The sequence below is a fragment of the Pleurodeles waltl genome, chromosome 3_1, assembly GCF_031143425.1.
Source record: "Pleurodeles waltl isolate 20211129_DDA chromosome 3_1, aPleWal1.hap1.20221129, whole genome shotgun sequence".
NCBI lineage: Eukaryota > Metazoa > Chordata > Amphibia > Caudata > Salamandridae > Pleurodeles > Pleurodeles waltl.
In genome coordinates, this window is record NC_090440.1 from 1,309,680,880 (window position 1) to 1,309,707,376 (window position 26,497).

At 43.1% G+C, this 26,497-nt stretch overlaps 1 protein-coding gene across 2 annotated transcripts in view; it reads left to right on the plus strand.

Moving 5' to 3' along the window:
- Positions 1–26,497, plus strand: part of ADCY5 (adenylate cyclase 5) — a 1,737,221-nt gene that overhangs the window by 1,277,261 nt on the left and 433,463 nt on the right. For both annotated transcript variants that reach the window (XM_069224661.1, XM_069224662.1), the window contains exon 13: positions 9,763–9,879. In XM_069224661.1, the coding sequence (XP_069080762.1) occupies positions 9,763–9,879 (117 nt within the window). The remainder of the gene's footprint in view (positions 1–9,762; positions 9,880–26,497) is intronic.

Consider the following 26,497-nt stretch of genomic DNA (forward strand, 5'->3'; position numbering starts at 1 on the left):
AATGTATAGATACAATAGGATGCAATGGGGACACATTGGGATAGGGGCAACACAAACCATATACTCCAAAAGTGGAATGCGAACCACGAATGGACCCCAAACCTATGTGACCTTCTAGAGGGTCGCTGGGACTATTAGAAAATAGTAAGGGTTAGAAAAATAGCCCACCCCAAGACCCTGAAAAGTGAGTGTAAAGTGCACTAAAGTTCCCCAAAGGACAAAGAAGTCGTGATATGGGAATAATGCAGGAAAGACACAAACCAACAATGCAACAACGATGGATTTCCAATCTAGGGTACCTGTGGAACAAGGGGACCAAGTCCAAAAGTCACAAGCAAGTCGGAGATGGGCAGATGCCCAGGAAATGCCAGCTGTGGGTGCAAAGAAGCTTCTACTGGACAGAAGAAGCTGAGGTTTCTGCAGGAACGAAAAGGGCTAGAGACTTCCCCTTTGGTGGATGGATCCCTCTCGCCGTGGAGAGTCGTGCAGAAGTGTTTTCCCGCCGAAAGACCGCCAACAAGCCTTGCTAGCTGCAAATCATGCGGTAAGCGTTTTTGGATGCTGCTGTGGCCCAGGAAGGACCAGGATGTCGCAAATTGCGTCAGGAGAGAGAGGGGACGTCGAGCAAGACAAGGAGCCCTCTCAGCAGCAGATAGCACCCGGAGAAGTGCCAGAAACAGGCACTACGAGGATGCGTGAAACGGTGCTCACCCGAAGTCGCACAAAGAAGTCCCACATCGCCGGAGAACAACTTAGGAGGTCGTGCAATGCAGGTTAGAGTGCCGTGGACCCAGGCTGGACTGTGCACAAAGGATTTCCGCCAGAAGTGCACGGAGGCCGGAGTAGCTTCAAAAGTCGCGGTTCCCAGCAATGCAGTCTGGCGTGGGGAGGCAAGGACTTACCTCCACCAAACTTGGACTGAAGAGTCACTGGACTGTGGGAGTCACTTGGACAGAGTTGCTGGATTCGAGGGACCTCGCTCGTCGTGCTGAGAGGAGACCCAAGGGACCGGTAATATCAAAGCTGAATATTTTTGGAAGTAGTTTTTAGTTTGTTTTTAGTTTTAGCTATGTTAGGGGGATATCTGTGTGTGCAGGTGACTATTACTGTGCATAATTATTAGGCAACTTAACAAAAAATATATATATACCCATTTCAATTATTTATTATTACCAGTGAAACCAATATAACATCTCAACATTCACAAATATACATTTCTGACATTCAAAAACAAAACAAAAACAAATCAGTGACCAATATAGCCACCTTTCTTTGCAAGGACACTCAAAAGCCTGCCATCCATGGATTCTGTCAGTGTTTTGATCTGTTCACCATCAACATTGCGTGCAGCAGCAACCACAGCCTCCCAGACACTTTTCAGAGAGGTGTACTGTTTTCCCTCCTTGTAAATCTCACATTTGATGATGGACCACAGGTTCTCAATGGGGTTCAGATCAGGTGAACAAGGAGGCCATGTCATTAGATTTCCTTCTTTTATACCCTTTCTTGCCAGCCACGCTGTGGAGTACTTGGACGCGTGTGATGGAGCATTGTCCTGCATGAAAATTATGTTTTTCTTGAAGGATGCAGACTTCTTCCTGTACCACTGCTTGAAGAAGGTGTCTTCCAGGAACTGGCAGTAGGACTGGGAGTTGAGCTTGACTCCATCCTCAACCCGAAAAGGCCCCACAAGCTCATCTTTGATGATACCAGCCCAAACCAGTACTCCACCTCCACCTTGCTGGCGTCTGAGTCGGACTGGAGCTCTCTGCCCTTTACCAATCCAGCCACGGGCCCATCCATCTGGCCCATCAAGACTCACTCTCATTTCATCAGTCCATAAAACCTTAGAAAAATCAGTCTTGAGATATTTATTGGCCCAGTCTTGACGTTTCAGCTTGTGTGTCTTGTTCAGTGGTGGTCGTCTTTCAGCCTTTCTTACCTTGGCCATGTCTCTGAGTATTGCACACCATGTGCTTTTGGGCACTCCAGTGATGTTGCAGCTCTGAAATATGGCCAAACTGGTGGCAAGTGGCATCGTGGCAGCTGCACGCTTGACTTTTCTCAGTTCATGGGCAGTTATTTTGCGCCTTGGTTTTTCCACACGCTTCTTGCGACCCTGTTGACTATTTTGAATGAAAAGCTTGATTGTTCGATGATCACGCTTCAGAAGCTTTGCAATTTTAAGAGTGCTGCATCCCTCTGCAAGATATCTCACTATTTTGGACTTTTCTGAGCCTGTCAAGTCCTTCTTTTGACCCATTTTGCCAAAGGAAAGGAAGTTGCCTAATAATTATGCACACCTGATATAGGGTGTTGATGTCATTAGACCACACCCCTTCTCATTACAGAGATGCACATCACCTAATATGCTTAATTGGTAGTAGGCTTTCGAGCCTATACAGCTTGGAGTAAGACAACATGCATAAAGAGGATGATGTGGTCAAAATACTCATTTGCCTAATAATTCTGCACTCCCTGTACATATAGGCCACAAACCTATGAGCACTGGGGTCCTGGCTAGCAGGGTCCCAGTGACACATAACAAACATACTGGAAACATAGGGTTTTCACTATGAGCACTGGGCCCTGGCTAGCAGGATCCCAGTGAGACAGTGAAAACACCCTGACATATACTCACAAACAGGCCAAAAGTGGGGGTAACAAGGCTAGAAAGAGGCTACTTTCTCACACCATCCTCAAAATGTTGCTCTGGTTCCGAGCACCCCCAACCTCCGGCATAAATTAAGTTCTGTCGTCAATCAGGCTTTACTTTTTCCAAGCTTTTTGGTTGATTTTAGCACACCTGGCACAGGAGGGAAAAGACTCTTCGTGAGTCGGGGTGTGCATGACTAATATTCGGCATTACTGTGCTTGCCAATTGAGAGCAAGTGCTCCTCATCCTATTTGCATCGTGCCAACCATTAAGGTGGGCTTGCAGATTTCCTTTGTAAACCCTGTTATCTCAGCTGTTACCTGAACAGTAATTATTCCTTGAAACGCACTTTGCGCAGAACCCACACACTCCAGCAAGAACAAAGTAGTATATACTTAACGTTTAAAAGGAAAAGTCTGCATTTACGTGCACAATTACTGTGTGGGCTATTTTGAGCATGCTTCTCATACAGTCTGGCAACTTAACAAATGTTCTTTAAAAAAAAAAAAAAAAAACACACAGTTTAAATATCAAATGTTGTCTCAGTACCAGAGCGCACCCTTATATTTAAGGTGGTTTGTAGTGCAACTACATTGCCTAATTTCCGGTATTTAGTTTGCTGCGTAACCTTTTGTTATATAAATGAGGGAAGGGCTTTATAAGTTGTACTATGTCTCCTTTCAGCCAGTGGCATAAGATTAGTACACGTAGCCATCTCAGGAGACGGAGTTGAGGTCAAATGATCTTGAACTATGCTAAAGTTTATGAGGATGTCTGATTACAATTGCTGAGCATTGCTTCTGTCCTTAGGTCCTCGTTATGCATTCGCCATATTTAGGGCAGGGCATGGTACTGGAATAATCAATTCCGGACAGGATTCACAAAACGAAATCCTGGAATTACATGTTGTTTTCCCCTGAAGGGAAATTGTGTATATTTGAGAATACCAGGTCCTAACTGCGTCCTTTTTTCCTTTAGGTGGAGAATAGTCTCCAGATTCACATCTATTTACCACCTGCTTGTAGGACTTGGATTAAGATTTCAGAGACATCATTTATAAGGCTAGCATGAATGTTTTAGTAGGTTTTCAACTGAACATTTGAAAATACACTTTTATATTTAGTTTAACTTCAAATGTTCTGTGGTATCTAAGCAAGATTAAAGCCAAGAACTCTTTATTTTGAAGTCTTGATCAAGCATCTGACATCCTATTGGATATCCTATTATTTTATTTCAAGGTTGATTTCATCTGGACACAGACGTCATTAAGATGCCATATATTCGAGTGTATCCCCTTTGTTTTCATTTTGTTTTGTTTCATTCTGTGGAAGAACTCTAAATACATTTCTAAAAAATATGTACTATCCACCTTTCTTTCAGTGCTTCCTCCTAGACCTCATTCCTTCATTGGAACAGAGTGCCGTACAGATTAGAGATCACAGTTCTTTCCTATTATTTTGATTTAAATTTCATGAATAGTGACTTCAAGGCTTTTTCTGTATTAACATATTTAGGGCCAGATGTACAAAGCATTTTTCTGGTCACAAATGGCCCATTTGGCCGTTTGCTACTGGAAGAATGCTTTTTGCAGTGTACCAAAGGGAAAATACAATTTGGTAACTTGTTGCCGAATCATAGTGGGTTTAGGGTCTCCCTTCCAAATACCAAATCGTTATGGTACATATTAATGTTTTGTGATCAAATTCCAGTTGCAAAACAGTAATTACTTTACCACCAGTTTCAGACTGGTGCTAACCCATTCACATAGGGGAAGGGGTCCACAAGGGACCCTTTCCCCTTTTAGAATGTAAATAATATTTTTTAAGAGCAAGCAGTGGTCCCAAAGAACACTAACTACTGGTAAAAATGAAACAGTAAAATTTAATTGTTTTATTTTTAAACACGTCCTGTTTTCCTATAGGGAAAATGGGCTGCATTTTTTAAAGAAAAATATTGCTTTATTAAAAGTAATCACATACATGGTGGTCTGATCAGCCCAGCAGATCACCATCTGTGTGATGGTTGTGATTCCTAATAGGTAACAAATTGGGACCTAACTCATTAATATGCATGAGGTAGGTCTATTTGCACCCCACTAGGAATCGCTATTGAAACTCAAATGAGTTTCATACATTAGGAATATTGATTTCCTAATGTTATTACATCTTGCCCTAATTCACAGAAAATGACTCAAGATTGAGGCTTATTAATGAGCTAAAATTTCAGAGTACAGGCAGAAAAGAGGAGAAAAGCATCACTATACTAAGTAATTATTTATCTGGTATAAATGAAAAACAATATTACATTTCCAAATGTATTGATACAGGTGTTAATTAGTCATGTCCCTTTATGAAATATTGTGTTGGATCATCAGCACATTCTCTGAATCCTAAAATCTACAAAACAATTATTACAAGTCTCTTTATTTGAAGGTATTGTTTTTTTTTTTATCATAAGTGCACTCTTGAACAATGTCTACCTTAGTTGCTGACCCACTGCATGGACCGTTGAGTGATCATGATGTTTGCCCACTTCATATCACCCTTTTGGATCATTCATATTTGATAAATATGTGCCTCAAGCAGTAGGTCACATTGAGTATTTAACAACAAAGATAACCATTTGGTATTCCGAATCTCCGGCATTCATTTGAGTGCTGTTGAGTGTTTTAATTTTCTTTATGTTTAACTGATGGGAGTACAAATGTAATAGTGTTCTAATTGAATTAATCTCTAGAGTAATCCAGGGCCATGACTCATGGGATCTCCAAATGAAAACTATTTTTTTCCTCCATCGGTATCTGTATGTCAAGGTCTGACTCTGGTTCCCACTCCTCGAGAGCTATATCATTAACAGCTTTATTTAACATGTATTTCACTAGCCGTTATTGATTGTTGAAGATTTAACAGCCAGTGGACCCTTGGACAATGTTAGACTGCCATTCATCTTTTATTGATCTCCAGTAGCAACTGCTGCTTGAGGAGCATTTTAATTTCATGTAGTTCCAAATGTTTCAGAGGAATGTGCTTTGATAACAAAGATCTGAATGGAGCGATGCTTACACAAGTTCCGATCTTAGCCCATTTAAATCCGTGTATACGTTTACCATTTATGTTGTTGCTGGCCATGTACAGATATCAATACTGGTAACAGATTCTAATTGAGTCTCTTTGGCTTGAGTTCCAACATGACATTTGTCATCATTGCAAAACTCAACAGTTGACATTTCTGGCCATGAAGTTTGAATAGCAGCAATCTGAAAAATGTTGCCTTGATCAGAGCAAAATGTCTTTTAAATAGTTATGTAATTGACAGTTACTGCTATAAATATGAGAATTCAGCCTGCCACCCTTAGTATTTGGAACCTGTAACATGTTCATTTAAATTTTAGATATCGTGGACAGACCTCACTGAAAGAATGTGGCAGTTTATGTTTTAATTTTGGTAGGATGTTTGTACAATGTATATCTCTACTCCTTGGAAGACGTTTCATCACAATGAAGTATTTTAAAACTTAAAAACTTGAATCAAGTTGATTCCATCTGTCAAGTTTTTGTCGTAGTTATACACAAAGACATTGCGTACTGCAAATACATTCCTTTATTTACAGCCTGCCGAGTAACATGGTTACCTCCTGCCAGCTACAATCCAAATGGCACTCGTAAAATCCACACATCTCAACACTCCTTATGACATAGATAATAGAACATGCATCATAAAGTCATAACACATCTCTCGCCCATACAGCAACACATTAAATCAAATCCAACGAAATAGAAAAGTAAGAAAATAAACAAAAAGTAAACTGTAAATGTAAAGGATACTTAACCAGATGCTAAATATAGCTTAAAAACTGAAATAAATATGGAAGATTCTAAACAATACTACAATGATACTTTGCAATAAAGCACATCATGAAGTCATTTCTTAACATAACCTTTAAGGTAAACAGACAGTCAACAGATTCTCTGACTCCTATTGCTCATCCTCTCAACACCCTCTCTAATACCGTTATCAACGACATTGTCCCTCCTCTCCCTTCGGTTGTCAATCAAATCACTGTCATTCATCATCATATATCCACTGATCACTTTTTTTGCAATGTTGTTCAGACATACATCCATCCCTCCTTTTATCCCATCTTTGTTCGCCACATGTGGTAGTTATACATAAAGACGCTGCATAATGCAAATATCTTCCTTTATTTGCGGTTTGCCGAGTAACATGGCTTCCTTCCTGCCAGCTACAATCTAACTGGCACTTACAGAATCCACGCATCCCAACACTCCTTTTAACATAGATAATAGAACATGCATCTTAACGTAATAACAGTTTGCAATTGAGCTGTCAATGTTTTTGGTCCATAATTTCATGATGCAAATGAGTAGAAAACAAACTGATTTTCCAAGGTATAGTTGAATCAGTTTGTCTTTTTCACTTGTCTTTTCAAACAACTGTCACTCCCACAAAAAGTAAGAAAGCATTTTTATGAGGAGGTGGTACGATACTATATACTTTATGTAAAAAAAAAAAAAAGATTTTTTTTGATTGGGGGCCGAATTGTGTAGTTAAGTTGGAGATCATTTTTCAGATATCATTTAGGCTAGTTCCACAAAATCAAAGGCAGGCGTGACTGCCATCAACAGAGACATCCCCTTCACAGAGATCTGGAAGTCTTGCACCAGGGCATCAATGAATGCTTTCAAATTAGTCAAATTATAATACTGCAAGTGTCTTGTTTCCCTTATTGAGGGTTTGTTTCAGAAAGCAATCCTGCACTGTTTTTCTTTAACAGTTTATACATCTTCCCAGAATGGCACTGTTATGAGAGTGCAAGAATTATTTATATTCCCAAAATCCAGTTTCTATATATGAAATTTACAAAGGAGTTACTTCTAGATCCTATAACCAGTATAAGGTATTTTGCTTGTTCGCTGGCTTTTGTGATTTTTAAAAGAGGAGAAGAGTGAGAAGTTTGGGAATCTCAGAAAATAATTTATGGGCCAGATGTGCAAAGACCTTTTGAGGTCGCAAATCCAGCATTTCACAAAATGACTGGATTTGCAACTGCAAACGCCCCTTTACCGGTTAGAATGTATTTCCAGCTCAAGACAGGACTTTTGTAACCCTTTTCCTTTCACAAATAGGATGGTGGATGAAAGGGGATTTGCCCTCCCAAATGTAGTTGTGTACTACTGTACAGTTATCAGCCCCTAAGTGGTGGTGGTGGTGGAAACTAATTTGCAAAGTGGACGCTGGCCCAGCAGAATAGTTTTCTAGAGGCAACCTTCACTTTGGGCAGCTTGTGGAAGTACTCAAGGGAGCAGGTAATGGTTATGAAGACCTCTGCCTCCTCTCCCCAATGTCCTACCAAGTGGGAGAGGTACTTTTAAAGCGTTATCTGACCCCTTAATTGACATGAGGTGCTTTAAACATAAATCTAATTTAGGAATGCAAATGCAGGGATGGAAGTCTGCTGTCCCTTGCAGACCCCCACTCCTGTGTCTGCAGACAATCAAAGGTGGTGGCAAATTCTGACATGCCAACTTAAAACTAATTAGGTAGGTTGTTTTGAAACCCCCTAATATGCGTACAGTTCGCACAACACTGGTTTGTGAACAGGAATGGTACATCTGGCCCTATATCAGCTTGTTGCAGTATTCTTATTTACTGAGTTGTGTAATTTTTAAACGACAAATATTACCAATATTTACTTTTTCTTTGTGCCACTGAGACACCTTTAAATGTAGGATATTTCAAACGTAGTAACTGGCATATGCACCTCATGGCTACATCTACAATCCAAGAGTTTCTTTATTAAAGTCATTGCTTTGAAACCTCTTTTAAGTTACCTATGTGTTCACAATGCCTCCCTCCTTCAGTCAGTCAATGAAATCAAATCCGACTAGGGGAGTTATAATTATAGATTAAGACTCATGTAATTTTTGACTGTTTTGCAGGAGGTTTTTTTATTGTTAAGCTACACGTATGCTAGTGGTGCTCTATTCTCATTATTAACAATGTAGTATAAGCTCAAAAATGTTTCTCTTGAAAGTGGAGTCCTTTGATTTTTCAGTTGCTCAGAAAGAAATGTATTGCGATGCTATTTGTTTTGCCAAAATGAAAAAATAAGTATTACTATTCACAGAAGGAGATGAGTGAGGGCAGTAGAAGCTATTTAACGTGTAGCCCTTTGAACTCCTCATACTCAAGTGATATCGCTTGAGGTATTGAGTAATATCGACTTGACCTATTAAGCAGGCATATTTAGGCACTGGTTCTGGTTAAGATGTTTTTCAGAAAAGTTTCTTGACATTCCTAAATAACTGCACTCACTAAAAAATCAGCCCATCTTATAACAATTGACATTATAGAAATATACTACATTGTGTTTGCAAACTTATTAAACGGGTAGGGGATTACTCAGCAGCTAGAAATTGTTAATACAAGAGATTCAACTAGACATTTTGAAGCTGAACAATTCATGTTTTGCTATCTTGTATTAGGGCAAAATGCATGTTCAGTGAGTACTTTTATAGATTTGGGTTTGTTTGATGATGTGAATTCCTTTCCTATTGTTGCTCTGCTTGCACCTTACCCACTAATACCTTAGCGGGTGAGAGAGCAGCTTTGCAACCAAGTGCAGTAAAAGAACAGGTAATGGTGTGCATGCGGAGAAAGGCAACGTGCCAGACCCCTTTTCCTGCAATTTTGAATGATTCACAATACCCATTTTGTGAGAGAAGGCTTTTCTGGCTTGACAAAAAGTTTTAGACCACAGCCCAACAACATTCTGCAAATTTTGTAAATGGCAGTCTTTCCAACCATAAAATTGTTACATGTGGCCCATAGTCAGGCTTCCTACTGGCTATGCAAATAATTATTTTTCAGATAAATTACGTGTAAATGAATACCACGTGGAGGTGCTTAAAATCTAGCATAGATTGTTTGACCCCCTGGGGACACGTGGTGTTCAGATTATAAAAAGTAGACCTCGAAACAGTAAAATCACTTGCTGAGTATCCATTTGCCGAAGTGTACATTGTTCAATGTTTGATGTGCGATGATCTTATAGTTTTTCTCCTTACTCTTTATCTTATTTCCAGCTTTTTCCATCTCCAGTCCAGAGTTTTGCAAGAAAGATCGTCCAATCCAAGATCAACAGCACCATTGTTGGAGTCTTCACCATTATGCTGGTTTTCCTATCTGCAATTGTCAATATGGTACTCTCTCTAAGCTCATTGACTCGTGGTGGCATTGTTGGTTTTTATTGTTTTGCAAGTATGGATTTGAGGCAATTGCCATGATTTTGGCTCCTTTGATGCTCCACATTCTATTCAAGCCAAATTTAGGCACTTGGGGCCAGATGTAGCAAATGACGAATTTACGAGTTGCAAAGTGCGAGTCCATGCGACTCGCAATTTGCAACTCGCAAATTCGTATGCAGTACGGTGTCTCAGACACCGACTGCAACTCGCAATGGGGTCGCAATGACCCACCTCATGAATATTCATGAGGTGGGTCGCAAATTGCGGCCCCATAGCGAGTATAGGCACTCGCTAACATGGAGGCCTGCTGACGTCAGCAGACCTCCATGTTCGTGAAATAAAGCAGTTTTGTTTTTTTTAAGTGTAGCCCGTGTTCCTTACAGGAAAACGAGCTGCACTTAAAAAAAAAAACGAAACCTTTAGTTTCGGTATTTTTTCAGGGCAGGGAGTGGTCCCTTGGACCACTCCCTGCCCTGAAAAAATATTTTTGGGTCCAGTCACAAACTGGAAGGGGTCCCATGGGGACCCCTTCCAATTTGCGAGTGGGTTACCATCCACTTGAAGTGGATGGTAACTGCGATGCCATTTGCGACCGCGTACGCGGTCGCAAATGGTATTGCATCCCACTGCGACTCGCAAATAGGAAGGGAACACCCCTTCCTATTTGCGAGTCGGAAATGCATATTGCGAGTCGGTAACGACTCGCAATATGCATTTCTGCATAGCAAACCCACGTTTGTGACTGGCAAACGGCGATTTTCGCCGTTTGCGACTCGCAAATGGTTTGCTACATCTGGCCCATGGTTTGTTATTTACAGACAGGATGCTGGCACCCAGAGCGTCTATTGTGCTTGTTTCCTACTCATGTTATTCAATCTCCTTGACATTTTAAATCTGACCAGACTTTTCTCAAGATAGTTTATAGGTAAAATGTTGGATACCTGTAGCGTGGGTTCTTGAAAAAATTCCAAGGAGGCTGAATAAGTATGAAAATTATTGCTGAGTAAATTTGAAACATTGACGGCCCAATTTACAAAGGTAAACTTTGATCTGTAGTCTAAGTTTACCTTTGTGAATTTAGCCCTTAGACTTCAGGTCTAAACTTAGACTTCAGGTCTGAACCTAGACCTCAGGTGTACGTTTACCTTTTTGAATTGGGCCCTGAGTTAGGACGATTGCCTCTAATAGCCTGAAATTAAAACAGTAGCTTGACATGAGCTCTCATTTAAGCTGTAACCCCTGGTGATTCCTTTGGCATATTATTTCCCTGTTTAAAACAGAAATTAATTAGTAAAACACTCAGGTGGTCATTCTGACTTTGGCGGTCTTTCCTTAGACTGCCGAAGCCACGGGCACCAATGCTGGTGGTTTTCTGACCGCCATATTAAGAGTACTGAAGGATTTCCGTCACAGTTTGGGTGGAAATACTCCAGTAGTCATGCTGGTGGTCGGAGGCGCAGAGGCAGTTCCACCACCGCCCTTGCCCTGCCCAAAAGGACTCCGCCAGCCTTATTACGACCTGTAAAACGGCCTGGCAAGGTCCTGATGACAGGGCGCTGCCGGTGGTGGGAATGTGTGCCCCGTCCCCTCAGGGAGGAGCACCTTGTCGGACGAGGTAAGTGTCTTCCGTGGGGTGTGGGGACGTGGTGTGTGAATGGATGTGTGTGAGTGTGTGTATGCGTTTCATGAAGGGGGGGTGGGAGGGGAGTGTCTTTGCCTGGGTGTGTGTCTGTGTGTAAATGTGATGATGGTGATGTGTGTGGGTGAATGTGAATGCTGGGGGTGGTGTATCTATGTATTTTGAGGAAAGGAGGGAGTATGGGATGGAGTGAGTATGCGTGTCAATGGGGGTGAATGTAGTGAGTGTGTGTGTGAGTGAGGGGTTGTGCGTGTGTGCGTGCACGTGTGTGTATGGATTTGGGGGAGTGTTGCATGTGTGCGTGTGAGTGTAAGGGTGTTGTGAGTGAGTGTCAGGGTGTGCATGTCTGTGCGTGTTTGCAGGGGGTGGGGGTAAGTACAGGGATTGGGAGAGGTGGGGGTCACTACTGGGAGCGGGGGTCACTACTGGGAGTAGGAGAATGGGGGTTGCTGGGGATCTGGGGAGGTGAGGGATGGTAATGTTGTAAGGGAAGGGGGTAGGGGCTCTTGGGTAGATGGGGGGTGGGGGAATCATCTACCAGCAACTGTAATGCAAAGTCTTGTCTCCGGTAGCCTTTCCTCCAGGAATTTTGTGGTGGTGCTACTGCCACGAAATCCATGATAGAAAGGATAATCGTGATACCGCCGGCGTATATGGATGCTCATCTCCAGCCTGGCGGGTCCAACTGCCCTGGTGGTAGGAACGGGTAAGTGGTAGTTTGGCACAGGTCAAACCACCACACTCGTAATCTGGCAGTCTTTATCGCCAGCCCGTCACTGGTGAAGACTGCCACCGTGGCCCTGGCGGTTAAAGACCACCAGGGTCAGAATGACCACCTCAGTGCCTAATTTGAACCGGTGATTGCAAGTGGAGCCTACCAGCACTCAATTTTCGGGTCCCTTATTTTAATTTATCAGATTTTAATCAGGAACAAGAGAGAGAAAACACATAAGGATGAAAGAAGGTGGAAGAGAAAAACAGAAAAAGTGTGACAAAATGATAAAGGTGGAACCTGTAAGAGACAGGCAACGGACCAGGGCGTGTCTGGTGGTGGTTTAAAGAGGCATGAGATGGAGTTAAATCTATGCAGCATTGGGATTCAGCACCTTGATGTACAAAAGCAACAGTGTGCTTCTAAGCAAAACTTTAAGACCTGGAACTTATTCTTTTACAGATTACCACTGGAAACACCCCCATTAAACAAAATACCACACCATAGAAAGCAATAAAGGAGCAAATAATATTTTTGTGTTGGCAGTTACTGTATTTTAGGTCCATAGCTGTTGCCTCATTTTAAAGTGTTTGGCTGTCATAACTCAGATGTGTAACCCTAACTTGTAACAGTGGTATAAATAAAATGCAGAGAGAGATATCGATGTTGCAATACCATTGTTCATGAAAAACAGCAAACTCTAGCATGAAATCACAACTTGCTACTTCCGACCTGCTGTCCCTCAGCCAGCACAAAAGAGAAAATTAACTGTTCTATCTCCTGGTAAGGAAAGGGTAAACCAAGACCTAACAATCAGAAACGAAATCTGTCCATGCCTCCTAAGTAACGAGATAAGCTGACCCAACTAATTTTACCAGTGTTCAGGATGGTGCACGAATCGTATCTCCTTAGGTGGACCATTAACCAAATAGATCTGGGGCCACTGGCATAAACATTTCAATCCTTGCGCCTTCAGTCCAGGCCCACCAACAGGGCAGCAGACTTTTCACATCTTTGCAGTCAGCTCCTCCCATTGAAAGCAGGGTTCTTAAATCAATCTCTTCTCTCAGGCTGCTTTCAAGTGAACGGAAAACAACAAAATACTCAATGATTAAAATAGATGCTACCGTGCACAGAGTTCAACATGTGTATGTACCACAGGCTTCTTCCCAAAGCTCCTCCGTGTGATTTGTACTGTAGGGCAACATCAGGACGCCTGACTACTTGATGCTTCACCATTTCACAACGATCGTTCAGATCCAATGCCCTTGCTGGGTTTAATACTTGATATGTGGAATGATGTACACTAGCCTTTTAGCCTGATTTGCAATGTTTTGTAATTTATAATCGTAATTGCACATTCCCTTGCCTTCATCAAAGTTCATAATACAATATGGCACCCTTTTACACGCCATCAATTTCAATTTATATTTATTGGGTGCACCACTATAGCAGAGTGTATCTCTCGAGAGTAAGGGAATTCTTTATATAGCAACAGAAACGTGACCCATGAGCATGGTTACATGGTGCTTACAGGGACCGTCATATAGCTATGGGGAAAGTTATCCTGGCATAATGCTTGTGTAGTCCCGCAATTCCAGAAGACTGAAAATATGAGCTTTTTGTTTTTCCTGAATGAAGTGCAGTAAAAATTCTTTAAAGTTTCTTTGCTAGAGCAGGTGGTACACGAACATATTCATTTCTCCAAACGTTGACAGTCCTTTCTGCAGGGATTTCACATTACATTTTAAAAGCCCTGATCAAACTGAAATAGAAAGTTTGCAAATGCCCCAATGGAGCAGTGTGCCAGCCGTTTTGTTTTAGTGCGATGTTTCATGGCTCTGCAGTCGTAGATCATCATGTCCCTCTTACACTGTGTAGACCTAGAAACAATAAGAACGCTTGTCACGTACCTGTAACAAGTACTCTAGATGAGAAAGTTCGACTCATTGCTTCAGAGCCATGATTCGAAATATAGAAAATAAGATGCAAGATCCACACATACAGAAGGTTTTTTTTTAGCTCAATTTTTTAAACCTTGCTTGTCATTCCAATAAGAACTTTAGGATAAGTTCCTCCGGTTCTTTCATCTCTTGGAGACTCGTGGTTAGCACTGGTTCATTTTGTTTGACGTTTTTGTATAGAGGATTGAAACCATTACTTACTGGTAAACTTCATTACCTCATAACTAAATGAGGCCGTCCCACCTCCTACCAGACATTTTAACCCACTAATATGTTTTCTATTTTAAATCAATAAAGATCCTTCCCACCCGCCTCCATGCCTGTTAGTGGCAAGACCAGAAAAACAACAGAAGGAAAAGTGAGGGTTGGGGACATGACTGGGATGAGTAGGGCTTTAATCAGGGTAATGAAGTAAGTAATGGTTTCATTACCCCCTCATAGGAACTGGCCCCATTCATAACTGTATGAGGACTGCAAAAAGAAGCAAGAAGAAGCTGGACACCAAAACAGCTACAAAAATATTAATAAATTATACTCACTTCATTGCTGCATTCAAAACACCTAGGGCGAAAGAGGCCCTAGGTTGCTTCTGTTCTGGTTCAGAGAGGACCTGGCCTGGCAGTTTGGGCTGGACTGTTTCCATGAGGAGCAGGGTCAAGATTGATTTGCCTATGGCTGGGTCCAAACTGAGTTGGCATGGTGGGCAAAAAATGATGGACTGGAGTGCGGCCCGAGCGATCGCCAGTGGCTGAGATTATTTCAAACATTCCATCATTTCATCTTGTTGTTTTTGCATTCACAATACAAAGATCAAAATTATTCACAGAAGCATGCACCACATCCAGATAATGGTGCTTAACAAAAGTGTGATGAGGCTGCCAAGGGGCAGCTCTGTAGATTTCTTGAACAGACAAATCCTCAGCCTCAGTCCAGGAAGCAGAAACAGACCAGGTAGAGTGTACTTGGACCTGAAAACAAAGATCCATTCCGAACCCAAGGATTTATAGGACCTGACAGACTGCCTGAAGCACCTGTCTACTGAGCATGGAATTTGTCACCTTCTTACCCTTATGGATACTACCAAAGCAGATGAACAGGGAATTAGAAAGCCAGAACTACTTGGTGCTTTGTAAACAAACCTGTAGGGTTCTCCTGACATCCAAAGAGGATGGCACCAGAGCATCAACCTCTCTCCAGGAAAGCCGGGAGAATCACCTCCTGTTGCAAAATGAAACTTTGATGAAACATTAGGGACAAAAGTTGGATCCAACCACAAAATCACCTGATCAGGATGGATCTGTAACAAGGGATAAGACATCAATAATGCACTAATTTCACCCAATTGTCAGGCTGCAGTAATGACTAGAAGAAAAGCTGCTTTAGCCGACACAAGGGGTACAAATCGAAGCATTTGTAATTCTTGTGGCACAGTAGGCAAGTCCCATGAAAGAACACTAATTAACGTCACTGGAAAGCTGAAAGCTTTTAGCAGACAGACCATTAAAGGAATAATAGATTCCAGTTCCCCTTTAGACCCCTGATAGGCTTTAATTGCTGCCCACTGAGCCGACAGGGAAGGAGGGAGTGGATTCTTCAAAAATCCATTCCTTAGCCATTAAAGAACTTGAAAAGGATGCCCTCAACCGGATCCATCTGGTGAACCGTACACCACTTTACAGAAGAACCCTGATTTGCATTGTAAGAGTGGATTGTTTCCAAGATAGTTGAATCCAAAGACGGCAAGCTAAAAGGGAGGTATCATTAGTACCAACACCTTTTCCACTGGGATCTTCTGCAGCTCCCTAGGGAGGAGGGGAATGAGAGAGAATGCTTACAGAAGACCTTGGGACCAAGGGACCGAAAGTGCATCCATAGCCAAGCCTGAGGATAAGCCACATCCAGACAAAATATCGGAAAGAGGGCATCGTTGGGGATGCAAAGAGATTGATCCAGGGTCTCCTGAAAGCAAAGGACTGAGGAGGGCAGATTGTGACTCACTGCATGAAAATTTAAATGTCCATGTATATTAATCACCTTCATGGCAACACAATGAGAACCCGCCCAAAAGCAAACCTGCTTGGCCAAAAGAATGAGGAACAGACTTTGTGTACCACCCCCTGTCGTTTCAGGTATCAATGTGCCACCTTATTGTCAGTACAGATCACCAGATTCACACCCAGCAACTGAGTCTGTAAAACCTGGATCACTTCCCAAGCTGCTGCCAACTCTCTCCAGTTGGATGACTGAACCCTGTCCCCCAATGATTTCTGACTCTCTGTTTTGAGGGACCCCAGACTGGCATCCATTGTCAATAATGTTGGGGTCAGGAACTGAAACCTGACTCCCATCTCTAAGTTGGGATTGTCCCACCACCAAGCCAAATCCTGAGCCAGCACAGAAGAAAGGGGAACCAGACAGTCATAATTGGCTAGGGATGGGTCTCAGTGGGCCATCATATGATTGATGACAGGGTTGAGATGCAGATTAGCCCAGTAGTGGACGCCATTCAGCCCTGAACTTTCATCCAACACCTAGCTGGAGTTGACTGCAGGGACCAGACTGGTGAGTCTCTCTGTGTGATTATGAAAGAAAAACTGCTCCACCTACCTCATGTTCAAAATTGCACTGATGAACTGTAACCTCTAAACAGGGGTTGGTTGTGATTTCAAAATGTTCAGTTTGCATCCTAACTGTTGAAGCTGGGCAATTGTTCTTTCCACCGCCATCAGTGCCTTAGGAAGAGAGGAAGTACAGATTAGACAATCACCAACGTATAGGACAATCAAAAAACCTTGAAGCTGTAACCACCCCACTACTGGAGCCAATACCTCGGTGGAGGTTTGAGTAGCCATTGATAGAATGAAGGGTAAAACTTGGAACTCAAATTAACTTTGTGCACTGCAAACCTTAGAAACCTTTGTCTGTCGAAGTGAAACCGGATGTGAAAATATGCGTACTCTAAATCCACACTTGCCAAAAAATCAACCTGCTGAATAAGGTATGATGGACTGAAAATTTTCATCCAAAATGGTTCTAACATCACTACCTTTTTTAGATTTTTCAGATCCACGATTGGGTGTAAGGAACCATCCGGCTTCAGACTAACAAGAGAGTCTTTCCCTCCACACAATTGCTTTCTTCATTACAGTTTCTCCACGACCTTCAACATTGACTCTTTTTGGAATGTCTCTGGATAATGGAGTAGCACAAACATTTCTGTAGGTGGAAGACCAACAAAAAGGATCTGATAGCCATGGCTGATGATGGGGAGAACCTATTGATCTGATATCTGTTGGAACCACTGGTGCAGAAAAAATTGAAGTCTGGCCCCAACCTCGGGATAGTCATTTTTTACTTGATCTCTGAGTGTGTTGAGCCTGTGGTCGAGACTTGCTGGTGAACGCAGCTCTCCGACCATGAGCCCGGCCCAGAAGGGAAGTAAACAATTCAAAGCACACTGGAAATTGTGCTTTTGAAGGAAGGATTTCTTTCTTTGAAAAGACTGAAAATGTTTCAGTATCTTCTCTTTTTCAGCAGATCTCTAAATCATAGTGTTTAGTTTGTCCCCAAACTATGTCAGACCTTCAAAGGGCAATTCATGTGTCAAGGGTTTCTGTGTAGATTCCAGATGCCATGGTTTTGTCCACAGGATTTATGCCAAGCAACAGCTGCCCCTGAAGGAGACCAAAAGAGTAGTGTAAGTTACATCAGAAAGGAACCAGGGTAATATCTCCGTCTGAACCAAAACAGGAATTGGATCACCCAATTCCTGAAGACATTCAAACAGTTTCTCAAAATCCGTAATGAGAACCTGGGAAACATAGGCGGAGTAAGTGCTGGTCCATATCCCAAAATTAGAAGCTGCGTAAGTTCGTTATAAACCTGCCTGTACATTTCTCTCAACAGGATCCGAACGGGTTGCTTCCTCTGATGACAAGGAGGAGGACCATGCCATGGATGACCAAATTGAGTTCACCTTCGGAATTTGCGGATATTGATCCTCATACTGAACAAGAAGTTACCGTTTGTTCAAAACCAAGGAATTCTCTATTTATCGACATTCTTCCACTCCTTTGCAAGGTTATTTTTAATAATGTCATGTAGTGGAAGAGCTTCCACGACAGATACTGGGAATAAAACCCATCTGAGTCCAGAGATTGAGGCTCAAAACCAAGGACCTCACAAATATATGCCAGCATATCTGAACAAACTTTCCCCTACACATATTTACCCATCACCCTTCTGCTTTTTTGACTGTGGTGGATTTAAAGTGGCTTCAATCGCCTTCTTAATCAAGTATTGATGATCTGTTCTTGAAATCTGTAACAGATCGTCATCCTCGAACACCTGTACATGTTTTCTCTTCTGAGCAGCTTTTCCCTCTGGAGCAGTAGCTGCCTCCTCCACAAACTCTATAACTGGCCACGCTACACAAAGCAGAATCCAGCAGTGCTAAAAGCACCACTTCCTACTCATGGTCATTTCTAAGCAACCAAGTCCCAAAACCCAGAGACTTGAATTGCTTAAAAACAACCTGCAGCTTCCCCACAGCTGCATGCCCATAGAGGAACAGTTGTGGTGCACGAGTGCTGACTATCAACGTATCACCCAACCGGCACTCCCGCAGACTACCAGAACCGCTCCCTGACCCAGCCCCGTACATGCACCGGGAACACTGCAAAAAAAGACAACACATGGTAAGTATGTAAAAATAAACAGCAAACTCTTAAAATTAATGCAAATTTAGATAAATACGATAGTGCGTTCTCTTTCCTGTCCCGGCAGGAAAACATGCAGACATGGTGCAGGCATGGAGGTGGGTGGAATGGGTCTTTATTGATTAAAAACAGAAACAAGCCTTCGGTTTACGGGGCACTAGAAGTTAAAAAGAACAAATAGTACCTCGATCACGTCAAGAGCAGCGGATGGGGACTAATTAATTTGAATCAATTAGTTCTTGATCCCTGCTCCACACAGAGAAACAGAAATGATGCCAGGTGTGCCTTGACGAATTACAAGTCTGTAAAGAAGAGTGCCACGCAAACCAGCAAATGGTGAGCGACAGGCAGGCTCCAAGCTGTTTAATTAACACAACAAAGTCTTGCAAGCGAGACGCATGAGCTAGCAGGCTCAGCCCTAAAGACTAGCTTGCTGGAGTGCCTGCCAGGAGGCGTGACTGCCTCATACAGCTATGACTGTATAAAGTTGCATCATATATCCATGCCTGCACATTGGTGGATGTCAGTTTTTATCCCATCTACAGCGGGATGTATTTTTGTGCAGTTCTTCACTGAAGAACACCAAACATTTGGCTTAACTGGCTTGCCCAAACACTTGGATCACTGTCGATCCAAGTGAGTGCAACTTGAAAGGTGTATTTTTAACAAACAAAATAGATTACTTGAGGTATCAGAAGTAAATAAAAACATGCAAACACCAAAACATGAGCCACATTTTATGTTCTGATTCCTCAAACTGTTGGGCCTCAAGAGCAGTAAGTGTTCTAACACAACAGGTTATGTCCTCTTAGAAAAGTCGGAACATAATTGTAACATTTGGCACAAGGGTGTCTAACAGTAGCTGCCTACCAATTTTATCTATGTCTATTCTTAGGGGTTAAACGTACTGAGCTCTATGCATTAAAAAAAGATTTAATTCCACAAAAATATAATACCAGTTGAGGAACATAGTTCCAAATGCTTAAAATACTGGTCTTTTTGTAGTTCTTCCATCATAATCTTTATGCAAATATTAAAGAAACACAGCAAAAATATGTTAAGTAATGATAAGAAACGAGGGGCCCATAGCAGTGTAACCAAAAGATTTCAAATAAAAGTGTTCTGTAACAATAAACCGATTTTCTAACTTGTATTCCCACTTCTGTTTTACTCTTAGAATGTGGCGTTAGCATCAATGAACTTAACTAACCCCAATTTATTGTTCAGGGACCAAAACACTGTACAGATTGTCAGTGTGTAGGTAAGGTAGAACGTTGCCATGTGGAGCGCTTCCCAGCCATTGGTAAAAGAGTAAATTATATGTCCTTTTTTAATTAATTTAGCACCACTTTTAGGTGGTACCCTCAGACATCTGCCTTATTTTCCCTCAAGGGTCGATTGCTCATCTTGCCCACAATGGACATACCTGGCTTATCCAAACAACTTCTGTGATGCATGTACCTCATGGATTTTAAAAATCCCAATGGCTCGCTACCGCCCTAGTGAGCACTGCTTCATTCTTGAGCATGCATTCCAATGAGGAGCCCAAATAGGTAGGGTGCCCTTCACCATTGCCCAAACCTCCACAGCAGTGTATTATATTGAGAAAGTCAATAGGTTTAGTGCCTAATTAAAAGTAAATATGTTATTTATTTCACCTGGTAAATAACGAAATTCTGGGGTTCGTTTTTTATCAGGTCCGATAAATAGCACCTGTTATGATTTAACGGGGAACACACCAAAATCTGCATGGTACTGTAAATACCTTACACATTTCCCCTGTTAAATTTCGGCATGCTTGACCTGCCAAAATTTAACAAATGCTGGGTTATTTTATGCATCCAATACATATGGGATGCATTAGATAAAACCAAGCTCTTAATTCTGTCTCATGTGTAAACAGGAGTTTACGCATGGAACAGAATTAACCGCCTAAATTGTAATAAGGGTCTTAGCTCTTTTGGTTACCAATGCATACTTATCAGCGTTGCTGTTCAGCATTGGTGCAAACAGAAAAAAAAGACAAAGCATAAAGCCGTGTACGTGCACATGCATCATTACGCTACAGGAGGCCAGTATGCTGGTATATATGCAGGCATGCATTACCACTCACTCATGCACATATGAAATGACGTGGCTACCATTTTTTTTTAATGTCTACTGTTCCAAGATTGGTGAATGCCAATCTTGAAGCATTAAATAATAATTTAAAAAATGTGCACAAAAGCATGTATGGAAAAGGAGCAGTCCCCTAGCAAATGTCTTCCCTTTTTACAATAATGGTCTGATGGTAATTCTCTGTCCGTCACCACCAGGAAAAGCATGGCATTCATGGACAGAAATCAAAAATGTCTCCTGTACACTGAAAGCAAATTTCCAGGGTCTGCATGTCATACTTTTTTCAGAAATAAACGCCTGCTTTAGGAGTTGCTGGTGGAAAATGTAAGCATTTGGTGCTTGGCTACCTAAAACACGGCAGCCGCACACCAAGCCACCTCAGCAGCACCTCCGCTGGAGGCTTCTCGGGAGGTAGCCTGGCCTTGGTGGCGGAGGAGATCATGGACAGCTGAGTACCAGACCCAAAGTTTCCACTAGCTGTAAAAGAGCTTCCTCTGTCTGGGCGGTGCTTTAAGCAGTGTCCTGATGTTGGGTGGAACAGAGTCCAGCTCTGCCCCCTTTAAACAGCACTTCAGTATTGGTGAGGCGCTATCTAGCACACTGAAAGTATAGAACCAGAGAGTCATATTCCATTGAGAGACATCCTTTGCTCCCTAAATCCCATACGGTGGTCAAGGGCATAAACCAGTGCCTATACCAGTCCCTAAAAGAAGCTTATTGACATGCTGTAGACTCTGAAATCAGGCTTCTGGATTATGCCTTAACTTGTAAACTCCTACACATTTCAAGCCAGTCTTGAAAGCACTAGACCACCTTTCAAATGATGTTAGGATGAGGATCAAAAATCCACAGAGCCATCCTCAAGGCCTGTGGGGGAAAAGAACCTATATACCTTCAAAAACATTAACCACTGTATAAACCCCAACTATCACCTGAAGTCGGCAAATGCACATTTAACTACCTAGTTACCAGGGAACTAAAACATGGAAACAATGGCATGGAGTTGTTAAAAAAAAAAAAACACAACACATTAGAAAGCCCTCCAGTCTAACATGCATTTAATGCTAAACAGTGAGCAGCACAACAGATAATAAAAACAATTGTCTTCAGTTGCCCAGAGCACTCACTAAAAAAGGGCCATTTTGAGCCTCATACAAAAATACATTAAGTTTAGGATAGTACAAACACTTTTACTTTCAATACACATTTCTGGAACTTAATTCCATGACAGAACCATGTTACTTTCTGCAAAAACTTATCAAATGAGCATGTGACAGGATCCTCTCCTGGAGGAAGTGCAAGACGTCCTTGAGGAGAAGATATGATTCTGATAGGGACTTCTGAACACAGATTTCTCACCTTAGAATATTCCCTAGGCATCATCCTGGATCCAGTAAATCTTGATCAGTGCCTTTGGGCGTCAGTAGTTGCATCGAGTGGTCCTGCGTCAATGTTTTCCACATCAGAAGTGACGTGTGGTGCCCACATAGGCACCACCCTAGCGTGGTGACATCAGTTCCTTTCTTTCCACGTCAACAGCTTGGGTTGAGAGCATCCAAGGTTGTTTTTGTCCACTTTTTACATAATCTTTGTCAATTCCTTTTCAGCTTAGCTCCCAGTGTGCAAGGTATATGTCCTCCAACAAGCCCACAGGATTTAAACCATGTGAGGAATGTCACAAGCAGATGTCTATCTGATCCACATTTGATTTGCTAGAGGTATCTGGGGTCAAACCACAGCTCCAGTGCCTGCACTGACTGCAGATCCATGCATTCAAAGGCAATTTGCGGATGAGTGCTAAAGCCCCTGATGGCGCAGCAATAGAAGGCGCTGCGTCATTCTTGGTCCCAATACCCATGGGAGATCACAGGCTTGTTCTCAGAGTCGATACCACAGATGATCTTCATCCCACTTTAAGTTGTTTTTCAATGACTGGTATTGAAACAAAATAGAAGTGTTCTTCAGCTTCTACTATCAAGCATCATGCCTCTAGGCCCCGCTCCAGCATTCCACCAAAGGAGCTGGCAGCCAGATCTGTACCACACTTCCCGGAGTTCCACAGAGCAGGAGCAACTCTAGGAGGTTTATGATGCCATTTACTCTATTGTTGGGCCAGTGACTCCCTCTGGCACGCCCTCAGGCCCACAGAGCTGATAAATGCCCCTGATGGTATACCCTGGTGGATCCTTGATGGAGAGGAACCTCTCTTCCTTTCCAACTCCAGGACAACAGGGTCTCAGCACCCCTCAACATTGACAGTGGCACCAGCTGGACCATGTCAACCAGCCCTGACCCTGGCACTGTTTGACAGACCCACCCTCCCTTAGAAGGGTGATGAAGAAGTCTATGGCCTTCTGTGAGATAAATCCTCTCAGGAGGAGAACTGGTATGAGGAGCTAGGCCATGATAGTGGTGTGGACGTATCTCCAGATTCTGGCTTGGTTTCTCCTCCAGGCCTCGTCACTGAAAAAAAAGAGCATAATTTGCTATGGTGAAGCGAAGGGCAGCAGAGGGAACCTCAACCTGCAGCTTCCCTTTGTCAAGATGAAGACCAATATCTTGATGGAGGTACTTGCACTGGGGGCAAGCTCTATGGAACCCCTACACCCTTTTTAATGAGGCCCTCCCCAACATTCTCCTGGGCCAAACCCTGCATGTGGGTTCCCATGGGCAGGGTGAATGCTTACTGCCACCATCCTGCTCCTAGAGACCTGGCCTTCTTCTCCCAGCATCTCTCTCTTTCTCTCTTGAGCCTGGTGGTGAAAGCCTCAATGTCCAAAATGAACCTGAGCTCAATCCCTAGCTACCCACCAGAGAGGGAATCAAAGAGGCTGGACACTTTTGGGAAGATGATCAGGTCTTTTTTTCCACCAGCCTGGCATTTGCATTGGTGAACACTACATGCCTTTTGAGCTGATACACTCACACTTTTGCCCAGCTGCTGCCTATGCACCAAGAAGAGTGTTGGGTCATCTTGAGCCTCGCATTGGTAGGTGGTCAGGAGACAGCGAAGTTCAGCATTCGACGGGGACTGGACACCACTGACTTGCTAGGCAGGGCCATAGTGTCAGCCGTGGCACTCCACCACCACACGTGCCAGAGATCGACAGGCTTTCCACTGGATGTCCAATCTTGTCTGATAGACATGCCCTTTGATGGTTTCTGCCTCTCGGGATGAGGATGAGACAGTCCTCAAGTTCTTTATGAGATTCAGGTCACTGCCAGACCCCTAGGCCTGTCCTTGGCTTCCTGACAACAGCACTCCTTTTTTCGTCCCTTCCATGGCCATGGCCGAGGCTCCAAAGCATGCCCTCATTTACAGCTTTATCTCCCATGCCAGCAGGCTTCCAGTCTTTTCATGGTCGCAAACACAGTCCCCCAGAGGATATGGAACTCAAACCCAGTGTACTGTCCAGTCCCAAGGCTCTCTGGCTGTCGCAGCCTCCAAACCTCTTTTGTTGGCATTCAACACAGCACTCCCATCCCATTGGCAGCAGGACCAGTCACTAGTGACAAATGATAACCTGTGACAAGTGGGTGCTCTGGATTGTACACTGGTGTTATGCGCTTTCACTCCTGGAAACCCCACCACCTTTTCCACCCTCTTCGGATCAGCTGACAGAGGACCATCTCTCCTTGCTCCCCAGAAAATGCAGGCCATTAAAAGGGTGCCAGCATCAGATGCAGGGCTTGGTTGTTATTCCTATTACTTTCTGGTGTCGAAAAAGGACAGAGGCCTCCATTTGATTCTAGAACTTCGCCCTCAAGGCCTTACTATGGAAAGAGAAATTCTAAATGCTCACCTTAACTCAGGTCCTTTCTGCATTGGACCCCAGAGACTAGATGGTAGCACTGTACTGCTGTTATTTCTACATTTTGGTCCTGCAGGCCCAGGGGCATTATCTGTGGTTCACAGTAGGCCAGGAGCATTTCCAATTCACTGTACTCCCCTTTTGCCTCAACAGTGCCGCTCGGGTGTTCACGAAAGTGATGGCAGTTGTTGCAGCATATCTGCAGAGGTCAGGGGTTCCATTCTTGCCCTACATTGATGACTGGCTGTTAAACACAGGCTTGCCCCAGGCAGTCATCACCCACCTCCAGACTGGAGTGAACCTTCTGCATACGCTGGGGTCCACTAACAACTTGCCGAAGTCACACCTGACTCCTTCTCAAACGCTCCCTTTCTTTGAGTTTCTGGGTCTAATGGCCTCCTGTGGGTGAAACATGCCAGATGGCACATGCAGGTTCTGCAGTAGGACCTTAAATCCTAGTGAGCACAGCACCAGGGAAATCTTTCCGACCTGGTCCAGATCATGGGAGAGACTACAAAAGATCTGCAGTGGTGTTTCATGAACCATGATTGGATCAGTAGCAAACCTCTTTCAATTCCCCACTTGAAGCTGACAGTGATTACCAATGCATCATTTCTGGCTTGAGGGGGGCAACCTAGGACAGGTGGAGATCAGACACCTCTGGCGGACTCCCAGCTCCATATCAACCTTCAGAAGCTCAAGGCTATACACTTAGCATTGAAAGCCTTCCTCCCATCCATCAGGGGAAGGCTGGTTCAGTGTTCAATGACTACACTACCACCATGTGGTATTGCAACAAACAGTGCAGAGTGGGGTTGTGGGCCCTGTGCCAGGAGGCCCTGCGCCTCTGCACATGGCTCGAACTTCACAACATCTTCATGGTTGTACAACATCTGTCTTGATCTCTGAATGACAGGGCAGACATACTAATCTATTGATGCCTTGCAGGCCACAAATGGCTCATGCTTCAGGAAGTAGTGCAAGGTCTCTTCCAAGAATATGTAGAACCAAGGATCCATCTGTTCACAACCTCTGAGAATGTGCAATGGTTTGACTGTTGGAGTTTCCAAAGTGTCTTTCACTAGGGGATGTGTTCCACTTGCACTGGAACTCTGGAGTCCGGTACACCTTTCTGCCAATACTACTCTTCATCCAGAAATCATGGGCATGGACCTTTGTCCACCAATCAGGCTGCTCTTTCTGGAGGATTTCGTGTCACAGCAGTAAGGCAGGGTCTTGCACCCAAACCCGCACAGTTTCCACCTTCATGCTTGGAGTTGAGCGGCAACAGTTGAATGTCTTTAATCTTCCACCCAAAAACTGTAATGCAATTCTGGTAGCCAGGTGTTTCTTGACAAAGACAGTGTACACCTGCCGTTGAGACAAGTTTGTGCTGTGGCACTTTAACCCACTTGCTTCCTTGCTTCCTCCTTGTTAGATGTGTTCTTGGTCATGCTATTCTTTTTTTTTCAAAATCTTTTTATTGTGAGTAACACAACAATTAAACATAAACTGTGAATAGCACATATTTCAGGATCAAAGCAGAGACTGAACGCATCAAATGTGAGATAGCCTTATTGGTGCCTATTATTGGCGCACATAAATCACGC